The sequence below is a fragment of the Aulonocara sp. 'chitande type north' Nkhata Bay genome, linkage group LG11 (assembly GCF_057382095.1).
Source record: "Aulonocara sp. 'chitande type north' Nkhata Bay isolate Kocher_YH1m ecotype deep benthic linkage group LG11, A_spYH_male_GT1.1, whole genome shotgun sequence".
Classification (NCBI taxonomy): domain Eukaryota; kingdom Metazoa; phylum Chordata; class Actinopteri; order Cichliformes; family Cichlidae; genus Aulonocara; species Aulonocara sp. 'chitande type north' Nkhata Bay.
In genome coordinates this window covers 18,297,083-18,315,657 of record NC_141354.1, presented here as the reverse complement: position 1 = coordinate 18,315,657, position 18,575 = coordinate 18,297,083, and the positions used below count along the sequence as shown (strand labels likewise).

Sequence of the window (18,575 nt, the reverse complement as noted above, 5' to 3'; positions counted from 1 at the left end):
CCTTTTCTATAGTTTGATAGAGGTGATTGTTCGAGAGAAATGAGAGTTTCCTCTTGGTGAAGGAAAAAAAGCCAACAAATCCTCAGACTGTACTTAAATTATGCCTCAGCCAGCAGAGACAAAGTTTCACTGCCTGACGTTAAGTTGGTGTCTGTGATTAACAAGAGAAAGATAAAGAAGATAAACAGAGCAAGTATCTGTGAAACCAGCAAAAACACCAACCCTAACCCACATAGCAACAAACAGTAACTTTTATTAAATGCTTCCTGTTTCATGTAATGATGGTGTTAATGTGGGTGGAACAGTTTCACCACACACACACACTTTTTGGCACGACAGCTTTAACTGCAGACTGCAAACATTCCGGTCGGGAACAGTTCAACACCAGTTAGGAAGATGCTGCTTGTGCTTGGGATCTTCTTCCTGCTCTTTTCTCCAGGTACGTAATAAACATCTGACTGCTCGAACTGTAGGTCAAAGGTCATGGGAAAAAAAAATTTTTTTTTTCAAAGTCAGGGTGACAGTTCAGTAAATCTGAAAAATACATATACATATATACTGAAATTGCCAGAATGACAAATAACTTACGAGCGTGCAGTGATGAGTTTCAAGCCTTCTCCTTATGAAAAACAAGTATCTCACGCTGTCGTTTCCAGACGTCTGTTTTTTCTCCGTCGACAATGTCACCTTTACCCAGAAATAAGAGAGGTTTGTAATCAGGTTGGCCGGCTGTGTTGCTGAAGGACATGTGGTAAATATCAGTGTTAGTCTCCGCTGATTTATCTTGATTAATAATTCACTAGTTTCAGACGTTTAACTCTAATGCCCTTCACCATTTCATTCCCACAGCAGGTTTATGGATTAACACCAGAACCGTACTCAACTGCCCTTCACAGTAACGCCTGATTGACAGAAACATTACTAGTCCTCAAACCAGTAGAAAAAGAAATCTGCCTTTCAATCAAGTTTCAGTTTTTGTTGTTCCTCACATCTGCAGCGCTGCCACTGAAGTGCTACGTGTGCAGCTCATTGGCAACCAATGAAGAATGCAACCAGAGTACCCAGGAGTGTAAAACACCTCTCAACACATGCATGACTGTCGTCGACACTTTCGGTAATTTATCTCACAACATCAACGTGCAATCAAGAAACCTGACAGAGGTTTAGTAGCACGTATAAATGAATCTAAACATTCTTCTAAAGTTCCTTTGTGCAGTAGGATTTTTATGAAGGGCACTTACTTATTAAACTCAGCTCTTGGTCAGTCTCAGTGTAGAAACTATAATCCCTGCTGTTTGTCTGTGTGCTGCTCAGATACAGCGACAGCCATAACAAAGCAGTGTGCCAGCCAGGCCACGTGCAGAGGAGCTGCCTCCACCGCCTCAGTCGACTCCAACGGAAACGGGAACGCCGTCAGCTGCTGCAGCAGCTATGACTTCTGTAACTTCAGCAATGCCGACTCCATCAACAGAAACAACAAACTGCTGCTCCTGACTGTCGGTGTGGGATTTCTGCTGTCACGCTGAGCTCAGTGGGATGCGCAAACCGTACAAACTGCACCAGGGCTAGTTGTTACACGTTAAAGGGTTCAAAAATTGACTTTAGCTTTTAATTCCACAAAAGGTAAAGGCAGTAAGCTTATATTAGCTTAATCTGACAGAAATCTGTGGATTTCTGGTTTTCCTGGATATTTGATCGTCAAAAATGTCTATTATGCTCAAGAAATGACGGCCCAGTTAAAAAAATGAATGAATATAGACATTAGTTGCTTAAAATGTTTATGATTTTCCTTAGTTTACTGTAGTTTCATTTTAATTGAGAGAGAGAGACAGAACAAGAAAATAAATATATTGATTTGCATGTCAGTGAGTGAAAGTATTTGATCCTAAAACATGACTTAGTACTTGATGGAGAAACCCATGTTGGCTGCACAGTGGTAAGATGTTTCTTGTAGTTGGTCACCAGGTTTGGACACATCTCAGGAGGGATTTTGGTCAGGCGGATGCCTGAGAGCTCATTTTGGTTTCATCTGACCAAAGCTTTTTCTCCCAGGGGTTCTCTGAATCATGTAGATGTTCACTGGTTGGTACATGCACCTTCCAGAGCAGGGATCTTTCAGGTGCTGTAAGATTTCAGCCATTTCCACCATCATATCTCCACTGAAACTTCAGCAGCCCATCCTTAACACTAAAATCCATGCTTGTGCAAGCAACAGCATTGTTGTACAACAGGTTATTATTGTTATATACAGTGCAATGTGTCCTTTCTTATTGTGAGAAAGTCTAATTCTCTTCTTTATGATTTTCTGAATGCTCTTTAAAAACATCTACGCCAACATTAACTTGAAATTATAAATATTAATCCTAAAAGGCACTTTAAATAAATCCCAATCAACTACAAAGTGGACAGACTTATTTCATTTCATAATTATTTTTATTCCATTGTTTTTTTTGTTTCCTCCTATTTGACAAGATGGCTTAATTAGCCCAGAAGACAAAATAAATACCAGTGTTTACTAGTACGAGTTCTGTACAATTCACCAGTGATACACACCAGTATAGCTTACAATATACCAACATGAGCAGATTTACGCAACAACAAGGAAATAAAATAGATTGTTTCGTTTGGGGTCTTTTTCTCCTCCGTTTTACATTTATTTTATCCCTATAACACCCAGATTGATCGATCTGATAGTTTCGTTGCTGGCTAAACATGGAAATCACATCTGGATAAAACGGGTTTAAAAAATAATAATAATAATAAAAAACAAACAAACAAGAAACAAAAAAGGAAACAACTTAGGATGTGTTATTTTGGTGCTGTGCAAATATGCTCTTCTTTATACCAGTATATCATGCTATACCAGTACAGTCACCAGTATATTTCATATAGCAGTATGTGACACTCCACATGGGGTCAGTATTAACAAAGACAAATGTGATTTTCAGTTCAGTGTTTTGTGTCTGAGAAACAAGTTCCAGTCATGTGGCTCCACATTTCATGTGTTTGGTTCCATGGGGACTATTATTAAGTCGGGGAGGGGGGGAATTTTTAAAGTGTTACACCTGACAAGAGAATTGGAGTCATAAATGTGATATGAGGTTTGTTCAGGTCCCCGGGAAATATACTTTAAGTGTCACTAGTGGGTGATCGGACAGTTAATGTAATCTTATATTATGAACGTACGATTCATATTGGGACTATATGTGAGGAGACAAAAAAAGGAAAAGGAGACACGAACCTCACAAAATTAGCGACCACTCTGAGACGTGTCACTGTCTTCTTCCTCATGAACCAATCGGAAGCATCCTGCCACTCACGCTGAACACATTTTTTCCAATTCTTTTTTTTTTTTTTTTTTACACAGCAGTCAATTGCTGGGGTTGAAAGTTCAACATTTTTCAGTATAGAGGACGAAGATTCCTCAAAACAACACAAAAAACATGGAGCTGATCGATAAAAAGAGCAGACTGAACTGAGTGCGAGTAGGGGAGGTTTCTGTCTGCGGTGATTACCCGCACAGAGCTGGACTCTTCACATTTGGAGTCTTTAAAAGTGGCTCAGAGAGGAGCTGAGGAAGACTGTGGGAGTAGGGGAGCAGTAAGGGTGAAGGAAAGGAAAAGTGAGTGAAATAGAGAGAAGAGGGGAAGAGAGTGTTTTCTTTCCTCAGGCAGTAGAGTGTTACTAGACTGTCCTCGAGGCGTATTCTGCTTTTTTACGTTCCTGCCTCTGTTTCCTCCTCTGCAATTTGAGTCTATAAATAAAACATGGTGAGATGGAGGAAACAGAGAAAGAGAGATGGTAGGAGGCATGACGAGTCGGAGAAGACCAAACCGAGACTGTTGTTACTGTACCACCCCAGGCACCAAAAAAACAAAACATAACAAACATGTGATGTGTATGGCGATGTAGAGATATTTGATTGGAGAAAGGAGCTCCCATTCAGGAATCGGAACGTCAGCAAACGGGGGCGGCCGACGTCTAAGATCCCACAGTGAAGTTTCATGCAGATATGTTGCAGATCGGGTTGCAATCCGCCCGATCTCACCAGCTTTCATGATAGCGTTTCTGTCGGAAGTTTTGAATCCATTTAAAACTCTAACCTGCAGAATCTGGCTCATCCCAAATCCAGATTTACAGCTTAAAAAAAAAAAAAAAAAAAATCACGAGTAGATTTCTTTCTTCCTCCTCTCGTCACTGTATTCCACTCTGAAGAGAGCGAAGCTGCCAAGTCCCTGATTCAGGAAGTGTTTCTGCGCTGTTCTCGTATACAGAAAGTCACAGTGGTGGAGATTTTAATCCCAGTTGAACTAATTACCTCGGCTATAGCGGGATTAAAAAATTCTAACGATTCATCGCGGACCATTATCAGATTATCAGAGCCACTGCTCTCGTCGTTGATTTGTAAAGCAGCCCCCTCCGTCAACACATCAGGACTGACGTCTGGAACCCAGGAGTCTTTAAAAGTCACGATGATGCCACCCTCTCCTGTTGGTCAGCTCGGACGACATGGGGCTAGTGTGGGCGGGACTGGGCCATCATCTTGAGCCGGGATTGGTCGATAACATCCAGCAAGTTCTTGGCATCAACAGCAAGAGCATGAGCCGCCGTCAACATCTGCTTCTTGTAGTCCTGCTGGAGGCTTGGAGCATCAATACAGAATATATGCAAGATCAGAGTTTTAATAGTTAGTGCAGTATTAATGATCATATGTGCAGACGTGACAGCATCAAGAACGTGAGCATGACACACACTCTCACTGGCCACTTTATCAGGCACATCTGTTCAACCTACTTGTTAGTGCAAATATCTAATCATCCAATCACATGACAGAAACTCAGTGCACTTAGGCTCATTAGTACCAACTAGAGATGGCACGATACCACTTTTTATGTCCGATACCGATACCGATATCATAAATTTGGATATCTGCCGATACCGATATGAATCCGATATAGTGTTTTTTAATCAACAAAACTGTTTTTTAAATATCTTGCTGCATTTTGTATAAGTTCATACTCAAGTTTAAAACAACAACTACACTAAAGCTATTCTGTTATACCTGTATGCAAAAAAAATATTTCATAGTTCAGCAATACTGATCAATCTAATAAACTTAAACCTGCACCATCCTCCCTATTCTGGTATTTTAAAGAGTACTTAGCATAAATATTAAGCAACCTAACTAATAGGGTTCCAACTCCCAGCAACAACAAAAATAAATAAATAAAAAATAGGGAACCACCCCTCACACTCCACCTGCACAGAAATCAATTATTTTTCAAGAAATATTAAATAGATTCAACATCTTTCTTCAACAAAATTGCAGACTGCACAGATGATACCTTCCCAAAGGAAAAAGTACTATAGCTAACTAGGGTATATTAGACTTAACAGTTACTATATGCAGTAATGGACTTCTATACATTTTACATCAGATTAAAACTTTGGGTGTAAGATTCAGATAAATATTAAATAATTAAAAGCGAGACATTTTAAATGAGAATAAGAAAGAAAAGTATGTCTTTGTGCCCCCTTTTCCCTGTTCATGCCCTATCGGCCCCCCTGGCTAAACTTTGCTAGATCCGCCCCTGCACAGTTACCAGCGTCAGCTACGTAGAAAAGATCCTCGAGTAGAAAGTAATATTAAATAAATTCTAACAACAGCTGATCAAGCTTAAACGTGCTGCTGTTGTTCAGCCGCTGGTTTCCTCTTTCTGGTGCAAAGTGGGCCAAAAACAAACAAGAGACACGGACTCGCGACAGAAAAGCCGATCAGCAGTTTCATGATTGAAGTAGCAGCCGGAGAGCGAGAGGCAGTCGCTTGTTAAGCTTAACGCAGGAATGCTTTACAAACATTCAGAGATGGACTTACACACTTGCTTTACTTCTCTCGGGATAACTTTGTCGGAGATGAAATGCCGGGTTGCTAGCGAAGCTCCAAATGCTCAACCAGACCACCGACAGGTCCCGCATGCCACAGCCGCTCTATCACGTGATGCATACTGCTCCGACGTGCTAACGTTCTGAGGTGAGTTACGGCGTGTTGCAAGTTTTGTGAGATGCTTTCGTGATATTTAATGGATCGGATTACATTTTTTATTTTTCTCCGATATCCGATCCAGTAATTTAGGTCAGTATCGGACTGATACGTAATATCGGATCGGTCCATCTCTAGTACCAACTGAGCATTTTTTAAATGGCATAGCCCACCTAAGTGGCAGCATAATGCACCAAGTCACAAAGCTCAGATCCAGTTTGAGATGACTTCACTGTACTCAAATGACGTTCACAATCACAGTCTTAGTCCACTTTTGTAATGTGGTAGAAAAGCAGATTCACATCATGGATGCACAGCTGACAAACCTGCAGCAGCTGTGTAATGCTGTCATGTCACTAAGGACCAAAACCTCTGAGCAATGTTTCCAGAATTAAGGTAGGTAAGGTTTACCTAACAAAGTGATGCTTTTAGTTTGTGCACCTACCTGGTCATCACATATTGTTGGGCTAACTTCATCTTTGCAATCAGTTCTGCCAAGTCAGAGTTCAGCAGCTTCTGTGCCATCTCGATCTGGTGAAGAAAAGCGTAACCGTATAAAATAAAATACAAGCTGGAGCAGCTGTGTGATCAATAATGTGCTTTAACGTGATTTATTAACAATCATTAAACTGTTTAATAACATAAAGTGAATGCTTGTTAGTAAAAACGGTGTCTACCTCTCTGTGTGTACTGGCTGGAAGTTGAGGTAGAGTCTCATCTACTGTGGCCAATAATGTCCTCAGTGCCAGACCCACATCCTGAAACACATTTTTTTCACAACAGGACAGCTTACATGTGGTATCAATAATTCACATAGTTTGTTTTAAATAGTCTAAAATCTGAAATTTCTAATAGAGAAGACAGAAACGACACAGTGCTGTATTCCCTTCTTAAGGTTAGCAGCTTGGCTAAACATTCTGGAGTTAGGGATGAACACTCCAATGTTAGCTGTACGGGCTGTTTGCCCTGCTCTTCCCTTTCTACCAACGTGAAAAAACCCTTTGGAGAAATAAAATGAAATGTATTTTTGTCAAAAAGACTCACAGGAAAACTAATTATTAAATCCCTTTGGTGAAAAGCTGCTTAGGCTATCTGCAGAGTCAGGTTAATATATGAAGCAAAAATTATTCATGAAGGAGCAGAAGAAGTGTCGAAATTCCGTCCTTGGAAAGCTGCACCGGCCAATTAAACTGAAACAGTGCGTCACAGTGCTCAAGGACATAGCGGTTATTAAACTGCACAGAGCTGCTTTGATCTACTGTGCTGAGTTTTTAGCTCAAAGCCTGCAGCTCCACTTCAGAGAAATAACAAACTGCCGTTTGTGCCTCTGTTACCTTGACCATGGGCACGTACTCCTCGGGTGGAGCCGGCTGGATCTTGCTTGACATCTCGATCACAGCTTTGACCAATCCCGTCACGTTCTCGTACACTTTGTCGTTCGACCGATCCAGATTGGCGGTGGGAGGCGGGCTTATCTCCTGAGGCTGCAGCTAAACCACAGAAGAAGACAAAAAGCAGTGAGTGAGAGGTTCTTTGAGTGAATGTGTACCTGGGAAAGAAGTGTGGGAGACTGATGACAAAAACCAGCTGAAACAGTGTGGATGAAAAAACAAAACATTTGTTAAAACATTTACCTCCACAAATCCTGCTAGATTGTAAAGACGTTCATCCGCCTTACACACTAGATACATTTAAAGGTCCAAAGTAAAGTAATAATAATCAAGAGAGTTAAACAAGTAGATTAATGAGTGAATTAATATCTATTATGTTTCTACTTATGTTAAGTGCATCTGATATACCCATGTTGTGATGCCATTGTTTTGCGACATGGAAACACCATCACACCATCGACCCTAACCATAACACCGTAACCATAGCCATAGCCCTAACCCTGACCCTCTCCACCCACTTATTTGCACTTTTTCCTGAGTGGACATCAGCAAGTCTTGTTTCCATGTCGACGATGACATCATAACAACATCATAACATTGATTTGTCACTTGCAATGTTGAACCTGGGCCAACATTAATTATGATGATCCAGGAACAACACCAGCACTCTGAATATCAGATACTATGTCTAAATGTAGAGGTATTCTCTGGCCACTAGATGGCAGTGTCACACTACCATAACCTGTGCCGTAAACCTATCAGTTGAGGATTTTAATTGAATACAGATTCCCCGTAGGAGGTCACATCTTCCTGAACCTGCCATATAAACCAATCATCATCTTGCACTAACATAAAGCGCTTTCTCATTTCTGTCTTTCCATTTTCTTCACCATCTCTCTTGCTCAGTGACATCACCTGACTACTACCTGCAGGTATACTTCCCACATCTTGAATACAAAGACTTTCTCTCGCCCGCAGTCATGCATGCATGGATGTATAAACTCTAATCCTCTTTGCAATTTCACTTCATTTTGCACATTTTTTCTGCATTCCCCTTCACGCCCTCGCTTTTCCAGTCCTTACTGAATTCTGGGTAATCAGTAAATCACCGCCTACAGTGAAAACAATACAACGCTGTGCACACAATGACCTACTGAAACCACTTGAAGCATTTATCTAGAAAAAATAAGCATTTGAAAACTAGCTGCTTTATAATCTGTAAGAAATATGACCCTATTTTACTAGGATGAGGAAAACCTTTTAATTCTTAACTGGGGAAGAAAAAAAAGATTAAATCTTATTAAAGACTCACTTGTCTACTAATTACAAAGAGAAGCATATAATTAGTGCTCAAGTAAATAAAAAAAAATCTATAAAAGTTAAAAGCACTTAGATCTGAGAAAAGGAGAGAAGACAATATAAGCAGGAAAACAGACAAGGGGAAGTGCAGAGATGAAGTTAATACTACAACAGAATGTGATTTGTTGGACAAAGAAATCAAAGGGCTGATGGAGGAGTAGGACAACAATATGGAACAGGAGACAAGACGCACAGTAAACACACACAGACGGTGTGCTGCTTACCCGCCAGGGCTAGGGGTCAACAGTAAGGCAGAGTGCCGGAGAAGAATGGGGGTGAGGGGGAGAGAGAGAGAGAGCCGGAGCAGCCAAAGGAAAGAAGATACAAGGGTAAATATTAATGCTCCAAGCATTCAAAACATGCACTGTGTCCACTCGGTAAATGTGTCCCTCCATGTGCTACTGGAGGAGCATTTCATTCATTCATTCATTCAGTGTGTATTTCTGCTTGTACTTTTGCTTCATGCATTCATGCACGTGTGTGTGTGTACCTTGACTCCATCATTGTAACTGTCTCCAGTATTTAGACAGGCCAGGCTGCTTACTTGGCACTGGGCCCCAGGTCGAGGGGGTTTCTTTGGCGGGGCCACATGCTCTGCAGGAAACAACATACGACAACGTGTGAAGTACAAAAATATTTCTACTCACAATTTATTCCTAAGAAGTGTGGGCAGATGCTTACTTTGGTTTCGCAGCAGCTCAGATTAAAACACAGATTATAATTAACTCCAGGCTAATTTTTGCCAAACAAAGCGTCACCTCGTAAGATTTGGTTTTTATTTGAATTGTATCTATGCTTTCTACTTCTTTTCACACCTTTTAGCCTCTTTTTCTCTTCTGCATTTGATGATGTTCTGTAAAGAACATTCTATTGCAAAGTGGTATTAAAATTGTCGTATGAATAAAGTTTTGATTGATTTATAAAGTCTCCCACAAACTGTTTCAAGTATGAAACGTCTCTCTTCCTCTACATTAGTATCTATCAGGAATCAGGAAACATTAAATGGACAAAAACGATATTCCATCCTGGAAAATCATCCCCCAGCTGGCTACTATATGTTTCTGTTTTCTCTGTATATTAACGCTCTGAGCACTGAACATACTGAACATGACATGCTGTTTGAGTCCATATAACCAGAGGTTGGTGTTCTCACTAGCAGGCCAGCAGGTTCACAGCTGGATCTGTCTTACTGTGACCACAGACTAAACCCTGCAGACAGACGCTGACCTCAGAGATACACAGCGTGCTACACTGTGTGATGGTATATGTGTAAGTTACACATCTTGGGAGAAAGAGAAGACAGCATATAACAATAGTGGTTGCCCTCCTGTAATTGTGGCGGAGTTGAGGCCCCATCTATTACCTGGTTTGCCAACGGGCTGGTATATGTGCTGGTTTCCTGTCTGCGCAAACAAACAAACAACAAAACAAAGCACTGGGTTAGCGATTGCACAGACGCAGACATAATCAGAAGCTTTGCAGGAAATTAGAACTTCACAGCTTTAAACCACCAGCGGCCTCAGCACAGAATCCAATTTACTTTGTCATGTGACACCGAGCCTCAGCTCGCACACAGCTAGCTCACAGTCATTTGCGGCAGAGGAGCTGTGCCTGTTATTTTGTGCTGTGTGGTCCTGCGTTGGGTAACTTATGGTAACAAAAATATTCTGTTTGTTTTGTCATCCTCTTCCTGTCAAAGTGTTTCTTTTGTTAGAGCTAGCATTTTAAAACTGCAGCATGTTTACATGATGTGATGGTTGTGAGAACAAAATGCCAGGAATGTTACATATTTAAATTTATTGTATTTTTACTGCATCCCTGTTGTTTTGTGTGTGAGAGAAAACAGCACAGAAGGACTCAAAAGCCATGGTGCCATCATTGTGTTGTGGTCTGACAACCACCAACACCCAAAAATACTCCACCAAGGCGCACGCACACACACACACACACACACACACACACACACACACGAACGAGGGAGATTTTCCCACCACAAACCACAACCATTCAATGGGAGGAGGAGGAGGACAAGCAGTGAGATGAATTACAGAGACGGAAATATCTAACTCATGGCAACTTCAGACTGCTGAAACAACTTCTGCTGGCATTGGGGAAATAACATCAACATGCAACTCTGCGTTCAGCTGCAGAGATTCCAGCTTTGGGATACAGTTACACACACGCACACACACACTAGATATTACAACAGGAGGAAAGGGGAGAAGTTGCAAGATGCAAATATCTCAGCAACTCTGTGTTTTGTGTGCAACCAAAGGGCTGCCAGCAGTGCCCAGATCTTACATCCTTTACCAGTAACGTTGCTTCTCACACTCTGAAGTATTTATTTACAGATGGACAATCACTAAAATCGGCCACCAGGACACTCTGGGACTGAGTGCAAAACCCTTCCATTAATATCCAGTTGGTGAGAAACTGCTGACCCCACATTGCTGACTTTACCCTCAACAGGTCACTTCCTGTCCCTGAATCAGTCAGTTGAAAAGAAAACAAACACACGCCGCAGCAGTGAGTCTGACCATAACACGGACGTCCGTCAACATTCGTCTTCATCAGACATCCTCCGTGGTTAAAAACACAAACACTTCAGGAAAATAACTTCCCATTCATAAAGTGGCGGGGACAGCAAATTGGACAAGATTTGGACAGTGAAAGTTTAGAAAGAAAGAAACAGAGACAGTTCAACTCGCACCTGTAGGAATGTTTGTGAGTTATTGTCCTGATGTGAATGGGTATAACTAATTAATGAGAAACAAGAAGAAGGAACTTACCGGTGGCTGGAGTCCACTGTCTTCTCTGTCCAGACTACCTCTTGAACTTCTCGTGTCGGGTTTCTAAGCAATCACAAACAATCAAACATTACATCTCCATTTACCAAATCCATATACATATACTTCGATTTGCAGTAGGGATTTTTTCAAATAATCCAAATGTTTCACAAAAAAAAGAGATAGACTTCATGGATAAATGATGAAGCTGTGGCAGAAAAAAAAAAGCACAACTGTCCAAACACAAAACCTCCTATGAAGACTGGAACGCAGGATACACAAAGTTGTAGTGTCCAAAAGGCTTTTTTGGATCCTCCACACAAAGTTAACTTAAGAAAAATGTTTCTATTGGTGCTGCCATGCAAACCGAAATAAAACCACACACAAAACAACCACAAAGTCCCACTCATTGCCCTCTCTGACACACACATATCCACTCATACCAGCTTTCCAAGACAGGACTTGAAGACCAGCATCGCCGCAGAGTTCATCAAAGAAGCCTGATGTGTGAACCGTTCGTGTGAGGCGTTTAGTCTCTGCTGTTATCTCGGGATCTTTCCAGTATCTCGCACTGTACCCTCTGTTACTGTCTGGTTTTCTCTGTAACCTTGTCAGTGCTGCAAGTTTCATCCAGAGAAGACTTCAGATTCAACTCCAGCCTCCACCACTCTTATGTCTGACGGTGACGCACAGAGAGAGGGAAGGAGAGGAGGAGGGAAGAAGCACGCTGCCAACAAGCTGTCAGTATGCGAGCGTGTCTACCCTTCTTTCCCAAAACCTCCTGCCTTTCTCCTCCCTTTCTTTCCCACCCCTTTCTAGTCGCTCAAGTGACAGTCTTATAAAAACCAGGCAGCCTATAAGAAACACCCCCCACCCACCCCTACACACACACTTTATACCTCCCCATCTTTTCAGTAATCTCGCGTGTTGTCATTTAGTGGTTGTGGGTCAAAGACAGACTGTTGACTGGGCTGTCAGATTCTGTAAGCCTATCATTAGCCTGGAATTTGCACAGGCCACACCTGCCTACAAACTCACTCTCTCTTACATGCACGCACACAAACACGCACTATAAAAGTCTTAAGCAAAAAAGAAAAACTCCAACAAAAAAACCCAGACAGTTCCTTAATTCTGTGTTCACAGAAAAGTGCATCCTACATTAAAAAAACCCCTCTTTGCCAACCTCTTCTTGTCATGTCAAACCCTGCGCTCACTCATCTTCGTCTGGATGAGTCTTACCAGAAGAACTGAGTGGTATCCAGCTACCCATTACTAACAATCAGAGGAGACACGTTTTCTTCTTTGTAAATTCCAAACCAGAAAGTGACTCACAGGAAGTACAGATTAACTTTTTTTTTTTTAAACTGTGAAGACATGGACGTTATTGTCCACACACTTCACCCATATATGTCAGCACATGCTATGAATGAACACAATTGATGAGACTTATGTGATGCTTATGCATATCCTGTGCAAAAAAGCAAAGTGTAATTAATCTACATTTGCACATTGCTGCAGTGCCGAGGCTTCAGCAGCATGGTATTAAGGAGGAATGTAAGTTGATGAAATACTGCACAGTAACTGTTTAACAGGTCATTGTAAAACTCTTTTGAAGACGACAGTCATTTTCATAACCACATAGGAACTAGACTTTTGGAGGCATCCTAACTGATTCTTTCTCTAACCAGCACTGACTGCAGCACATCAGAGCAGGGTCACTGTAATAGCAGCCTTAAGGTTTCTAGCTCAAAGACGCCGCAGCAGACAACTCAAACTGCAGTGCTGTTAAAAAAAAAATATAATCAGCTTGACACCACTGACACCTTCACCTCAAACTTCAAATGTCTGTGGCTGAATTCAGACTGCAGAGAAAAGGGTTTCAACTCTGTTTTTCCCCCTTTTGCTCTTATGCGACTCTTAGTGAACTTTTTTTTATTACAATGTGAACAACACAAATCACATTTGACATCTAATATTCTCACGTAGCAGATTTTCATTTTTCCCACTTCTGTGTGTGGTTGTAAATCATATACAGGTCAGATTTTTCAGGAGTGTGACCACGTCACAGCGAAATCGAATACAGCTCATTTCCCATCACAGCTACGAGACTTCAGTAACTTAAGGCAATATCAAACACGCTTCTGCACTTCTTAATGAGCATTTCCATTAAATTCCTTTCAGTATCTGGTGGCATTTTCTCACTTTGCAGCATTTTATTTGTCTTCGTGTTGCATACGTGCTAGGAAATTAGCGAGAATGGTTTCCTGTTGGTTTGATTCGCTTGTGTTTTCTTAAGTTGCAATGCACTGAGCTCTCAGGACCACGGTAAAAACACACATTTAAGTGCAATAGTGTTTTCAAATCAAATAATTTAAGAGCTTAAGTATATTTATGTGTGTTGACACAATGATAAACTTTTTAAAAAATGAGTCCAAACTAAGTGATTACACTTTCTGAATACGGAATTACGACAGCATGCAAAAAGACGGCAACTAAACAAGACATCTTTTCCTTACAGTGAGCACTGACACAATGCACCATACACAACCTCTCAGAAAAGCACAAAATAAATCCAACAAGAACACGTCAAACTTCCTTAAATGTAGCTGCTTTTCCTTTATTGCTGCAAAGAGGCATGTTCAGGGCTGCACAAATGCGCTAGTCTTTAGACATTTTTGTTTACCCCACACAGCTGCTTAAATCTAGCCAACCATACAGAAGCAAGACAAAGTAAATCTCAATTAAATGCACTGTGACAGCATCCGTAGTGTGCATGTGTCAGTTGTGCATGGGTGTGCTTTACCAGCAGCCTTTCCTCCTGCTCCAGCCACCTCTGATCCTCCTCCATCTGCTGCTGTTGTATGATCAGCTGTTCCTCCATTAACAGGCACTGCTGGCCTACACACTGCTGCATGTCTACTGCCCTGTCCTACACACACACATACACACACACACACATCCACACACACAAACGTGCAACAGAAAGTCAAGCATAGCATAACAGACATGCACACCAGCACGGGGACACACAGCCAGACATGGAGATGAACACACATATACACCAGACTGATGAGAGGCTGAACTGAGGTGGTGGACGCAAATACTAAAAACAACTGAGGTGTCAGGGGGGTGTTTCTGTGAAAAAAAACTGGTGTGGAAACTGGAAAACTTTTGCAACCCATTAAAAAAAACAACAACAGTGTGACTGGTGTGTAACTGCCTCCACAGAAGAAACAATATGTTTGTCACACTTGAAAAGATGATTCGTGGCCACTAGTAGAGTTTCAGGTTGTCTAGGTAACCTTTTAATGTATTTATTAGCCTGTCAGGTGTTAATCAATGGTATCCTGTCCTCTCAGTGATTTCCACTTCAATTGCTTTTTTATTTTGGGACTCGCTTTACACTGAAAGCAGAGTTTTCTTGAAGTTGCTGAATTTGAATGCCTTTCTATGACCTCTGGTCACATGACTGCGTTTCACTTATTGTATACATGTAGCGTAACAGCCAGTGACCACAACCAACAAACAGCACAAAACTCACATCACAGCTTAAAATGCTTCTTTCCCTCAGCTATGAGATCACTGAACTCTCAAGGGGATAATTAGATGAATTTTTCTATGACTGTTGATTTTTGGACAAATGTCCTTGTTATTCTATTTGTTTATTATATAGGTTTTTTTGTTTTTTGACATCATAGTTTGCTAATTTGTGCCTGCGTCACATCTTAGTTGAGTTTGCAACTAAATTTCCCTTTTTGTGTATTAATAAAGTTGTCTGAGTCTGATTTCAGAGTGAGTGAGTGAGTGAGTGAGTGAGTGAGTGAGTGAGTGAGTGTGTGTGTGTGTGTGTGTGCGCGCATGTCTATAAGAGTGAAATTAGAGTCCTACCTCCATCATAGAGCCCCACAGCGCCATATCCTGTCCGTGAGGCTGGGGAAGGAGCTGTGCGTGTGAATGGGTGTGGACATGGTGGCGGGGGTGTGTGTGTGCGTGGTGGGTGTCCAGCATTGCCGCCTGAGGTGGGTACAAGGCGCTAGGCACAGAGGGGAGTGTGTGAGGGCCTGGATAGCCTGCCATCTGAAACCGAAGTGAAGACAGGGACAGAGACACAAGGTTGTCCTTAATGTTTTGATTCTGAAAAATCTCAAGACGTTGATGCAATTATAGCAAGTACACATGCAGTGACAGAGCTGTTGAGTTCGTCTACATACCTGATAGTGTCCAGGATGCTGGGGACTGGGGTAAAAACCTTCACTTGAGCGAGGACTGGGATAGCCAGGTCTACTTGGCTACAGAGGCGGAAAATGAGAAAAAAAGGAAGAGAAAGACAGAAAGAAAGATCAAGGAAAGGTATTTTGAGATACAGAAAGACAGGTGGGAAAAGCAAAGGTGCAGTTATAACACTTTATATTTGTAACAATTATATTTTCTCCAAAGAAATGTTAGAAGACACTTCATTCAGACAATCAACACACAAACCCCCCCAGGAGCTGTTTGTGTGGCCGGGTTAGCTGTCAATCAAAACAGGGAACACCCACTTGGCTGCAAGTACAGCAAGCTGTTAGTCGAACGACTACAAACCACGACACCCATGGAGAACTGCTAGACAACTATGAGACAATCTGCTGCTCACATGTTAGATGTGATGCAGGTGAGTTACATGTTCACCAAGACCTCTCTTTCAAGCACGCTTATGAACTATAAAAGCAAAAGGAGTTTAAAATATTCCCAATAAGGAGAACAATCATCTGCTCTGTGTTGTTGGCCAGAGGAGCAAAGTTTAGTAGAGATCAGCAGCTCTCTAACACAGGATACTCTTCCTCTCACTTGTAGTTTCAGCTAAAAACAGAAGTGCTTGGTGAACCCACGGTGTTGTTTCCTCTGCTGCTGGTTGATGCACAGTTGATGAACTGTTTTCTGGACACATTTTTTTCTTAATGATTTGAACTTCTCTAACACATTGAGCTCGTTTCCAGCACGGCAGTGTTGTAACCTCTACCTTCCACAGTCTCTCATAGTAGCTTTCTCTGGACCACACCTCCGACAGCAAGACGAGAGACAACGACACATGAAGAGGGAGGCAGAATGCAAAGAAAGGCAAAGTGGGATAATAAGGAGACAAGGAAAGAAAATAAAAATGGGAAAAATAAACAGAAAGGGAGGGGGAGAAAGGACAAAGAGAAGCAGACAAGACAAAGACACTGAAGACGAGACAAAAACTGGCTTCAAATGTTCAGACACAGTCAGGGCAAACGATGGAAACGTTCAGCCTGTTTGTGGACAGGCTCACACATGGAAGGGTTTACATGAACAAAACTATATCTTGGAAGGTTAATTTTCCTTTGGCAGTCAATCCACAGGGAGGGAGGTTTCCCTGGGAATACCCAAGATAAAAATAGGAAGATAAACACACAGGGACAGACAGATGGGAAATTAATCACACCGGCTAATAAAGCCAAACATTGGCTAATATCTGCAAAGCTTTGGGTGAATAACTGAATTTCATCATTAATAACCAAATAAAGAAAGGATTTTGGATTAACTGCACCACCTAATGTAAAAACATAATAGTTACAGGAGTTTAGACCATTTGAGAAACAAATAAGCTGATGCACTTCTGACGTTCATGCAGGTTCTGACCATTGCATCCATGTGCAACCAGCTAAGAGGTTTCTATGACCTTGCTCGAAGAGTTGCTTTGAATTGAAAAGGTTTATGTACATGAGCAGGAAATGCCTTCATAAACACCATAAACTTTTTTTGGTGTTTGAGGTAATTGTTATACAGCACTTAGCGTTTATATGAGATATTCAACTCAAGCAGCATCAAATAAAGCACATAGAGTTAAAAGCTCATAGTGGGCCACCACCATGGTACAATCCAAATCTGTTCATCATGTTAGTGTTTGTGAGCCTGTCCCTCTGAAAGTGCTGAGGTGAGATTTGGTCAGGCCCATAAGTATTTGGACAGTGACACAATTTCTAATATGTGTCATAAACATTTACAGGAATATTTTGTTAAATCCCTTGAATTAAAACTGGATTTGAAATCAACTGTGTTCCAAAAATGTACAGATCGAGCACTCTTAGTGGAGTGTTCGGCTAGTGCGCCTTTCGTGCTATTTACCAAATTTATATGCACTCTTTTCATCTCAGCTCCGTATGATAGCCTGAAAACATTTTTGCTGCTCTTCTCTTTATTTTCTTTAATCTAAATGAAACAAAAAAGGAGAAGGGGGGATAGATGTGGTTGAAATGAAAGATTTTTTGGTTTGAGATGCTGCTGATGTACGGTTCAGAGGTTCTGAAATCCAGTTACTACACCTTTGAACAGAGTGTGTCATTTAAAAATACAATTTCTGCACAGCACAGTTTGGAAAAACAGTAAGTGGAATTTTTATTTATTTATTTTTGAATCAATTCAATAATTTTGAGAGACATGCATTGTTACAAGTGTGACGCCATGGCAAAGCTCCACAAGAAAGGAGTGATTAAAGCTTTTCTCAGTGTAGTGATTCACACATTACCTAATAAACAAAAGTTCCCCAGTTCGATCTCAGGAGGACATATAATCATGTCCAATAACAGGAGCTGATCCTGGTTGTGGTGAGGATTGAACTTTTCAGCAAAGAGCCAAACAGGCCAATGTGAAAGCTTGTTCCTCGCTGATTTCTCACCTTTAGAGAAATTGTAGCCATATATATTTATTTTACAAGAAGCCATACACTTCAAGACAGAAAATATGTGAATGGTGTTTGTGTGCTGCCATGAGACTGACCTTTTACCCTGAAAACAGGATTACCTAGAGCTTGTGTGTACTACTACTACTACTGGCTGCCACCCATAACCTGGTTCAAGGTGACAGAGTGTACACATGTGACACACGCAGGCCTTTTACCCTCATCTGGTATTTATAGTTACGGTCTTCACATGTTCATCTAAACACTAGTACTTTGAATATCTTTTCTGCATAGATCTCACTTGAAAAAGATCTCAGTGA

The 18,575-nt window shown here is 41.2% G+C and overlaps 2 protein-coding genes across 11 annotated transcripts in view; one reads left to right on the top strand and one right to left on the bottom strand.

The window, feature by feature from the left end:
• Nucleotides 1–340: 340 nt before the first annotated feature.
• On the top strand, nt 341–2,503 carry LOC147318767 (uncharacterized). Its single transcript, XM_086310869.1, has 3 exons — nt 341–439; nt 998–1,114; nt 1,315–2,503. Exons 1-3 carry the CDS (start codon nt 397–399, stop codon nt 1,524–1,526), a joined length of 372 nt encoding a protein of 123 aa, XP_086166995.1. The 5' UTR covers nt 341–396; the 3' UTR covers nt 1,527–2,503.
• LOC147318765 (focal adhesion kinase 1-like) overlaps nt 2,042–18,575 on the bottom strand; it is an 80,229-nt gene continuing 63,695 nt past the window's right edge. For 4 of the 10 annotated variants that reach the window (XM_086310854.1, XM_086310853.1, XM_086310857.1 and 1 more), the window contains 10 exons: nt 15,788–15,865; nt 15,465–15,653; nt 14,380–14,505; nt 11,580–11,642; nt 10,154–10,193; nt 9,281–9,384; nt 7,375–7,530; nt 6,718–6,798; nt 6,486–6,571; nt 2,118–4,642 (listed from right to left, as the gene is read on the bottom strand). In XM_086310854.1, coding sequence (XP_086166980.1) covers nt 4,516–4,642; nt 6,486–6,571; nt 6,718–6,798; nt 7,375–7,530; nt 9,281–9,384; nt 10,154–10,193; nt 11,580–11,642; nt 14,380–14,505; nt 15,465–15,653; nt 15,788–15,865 — 1,050 coding nt within the window. In that variant the 3' untranslated portion in view covers nt 2,118–4,515. Of the gene's footprint in view, nt 4,643–6,485; nt 6,572–6,717; nt 6,799–7,374; nt 7,531–9,280; nt 9,385–10,153; nt 10,194–11,579; nt 11,643–14,379; nt 14,506–15,464; nt 15,654–15,787; nt 15,866–18,575 lie in introns of all 10 variants that reach the window. The other 6 variants (XM_086310860.1, XM_086310859.1, XM_086310861.1 and 3 more) reach the window with 3 other exon arrangements.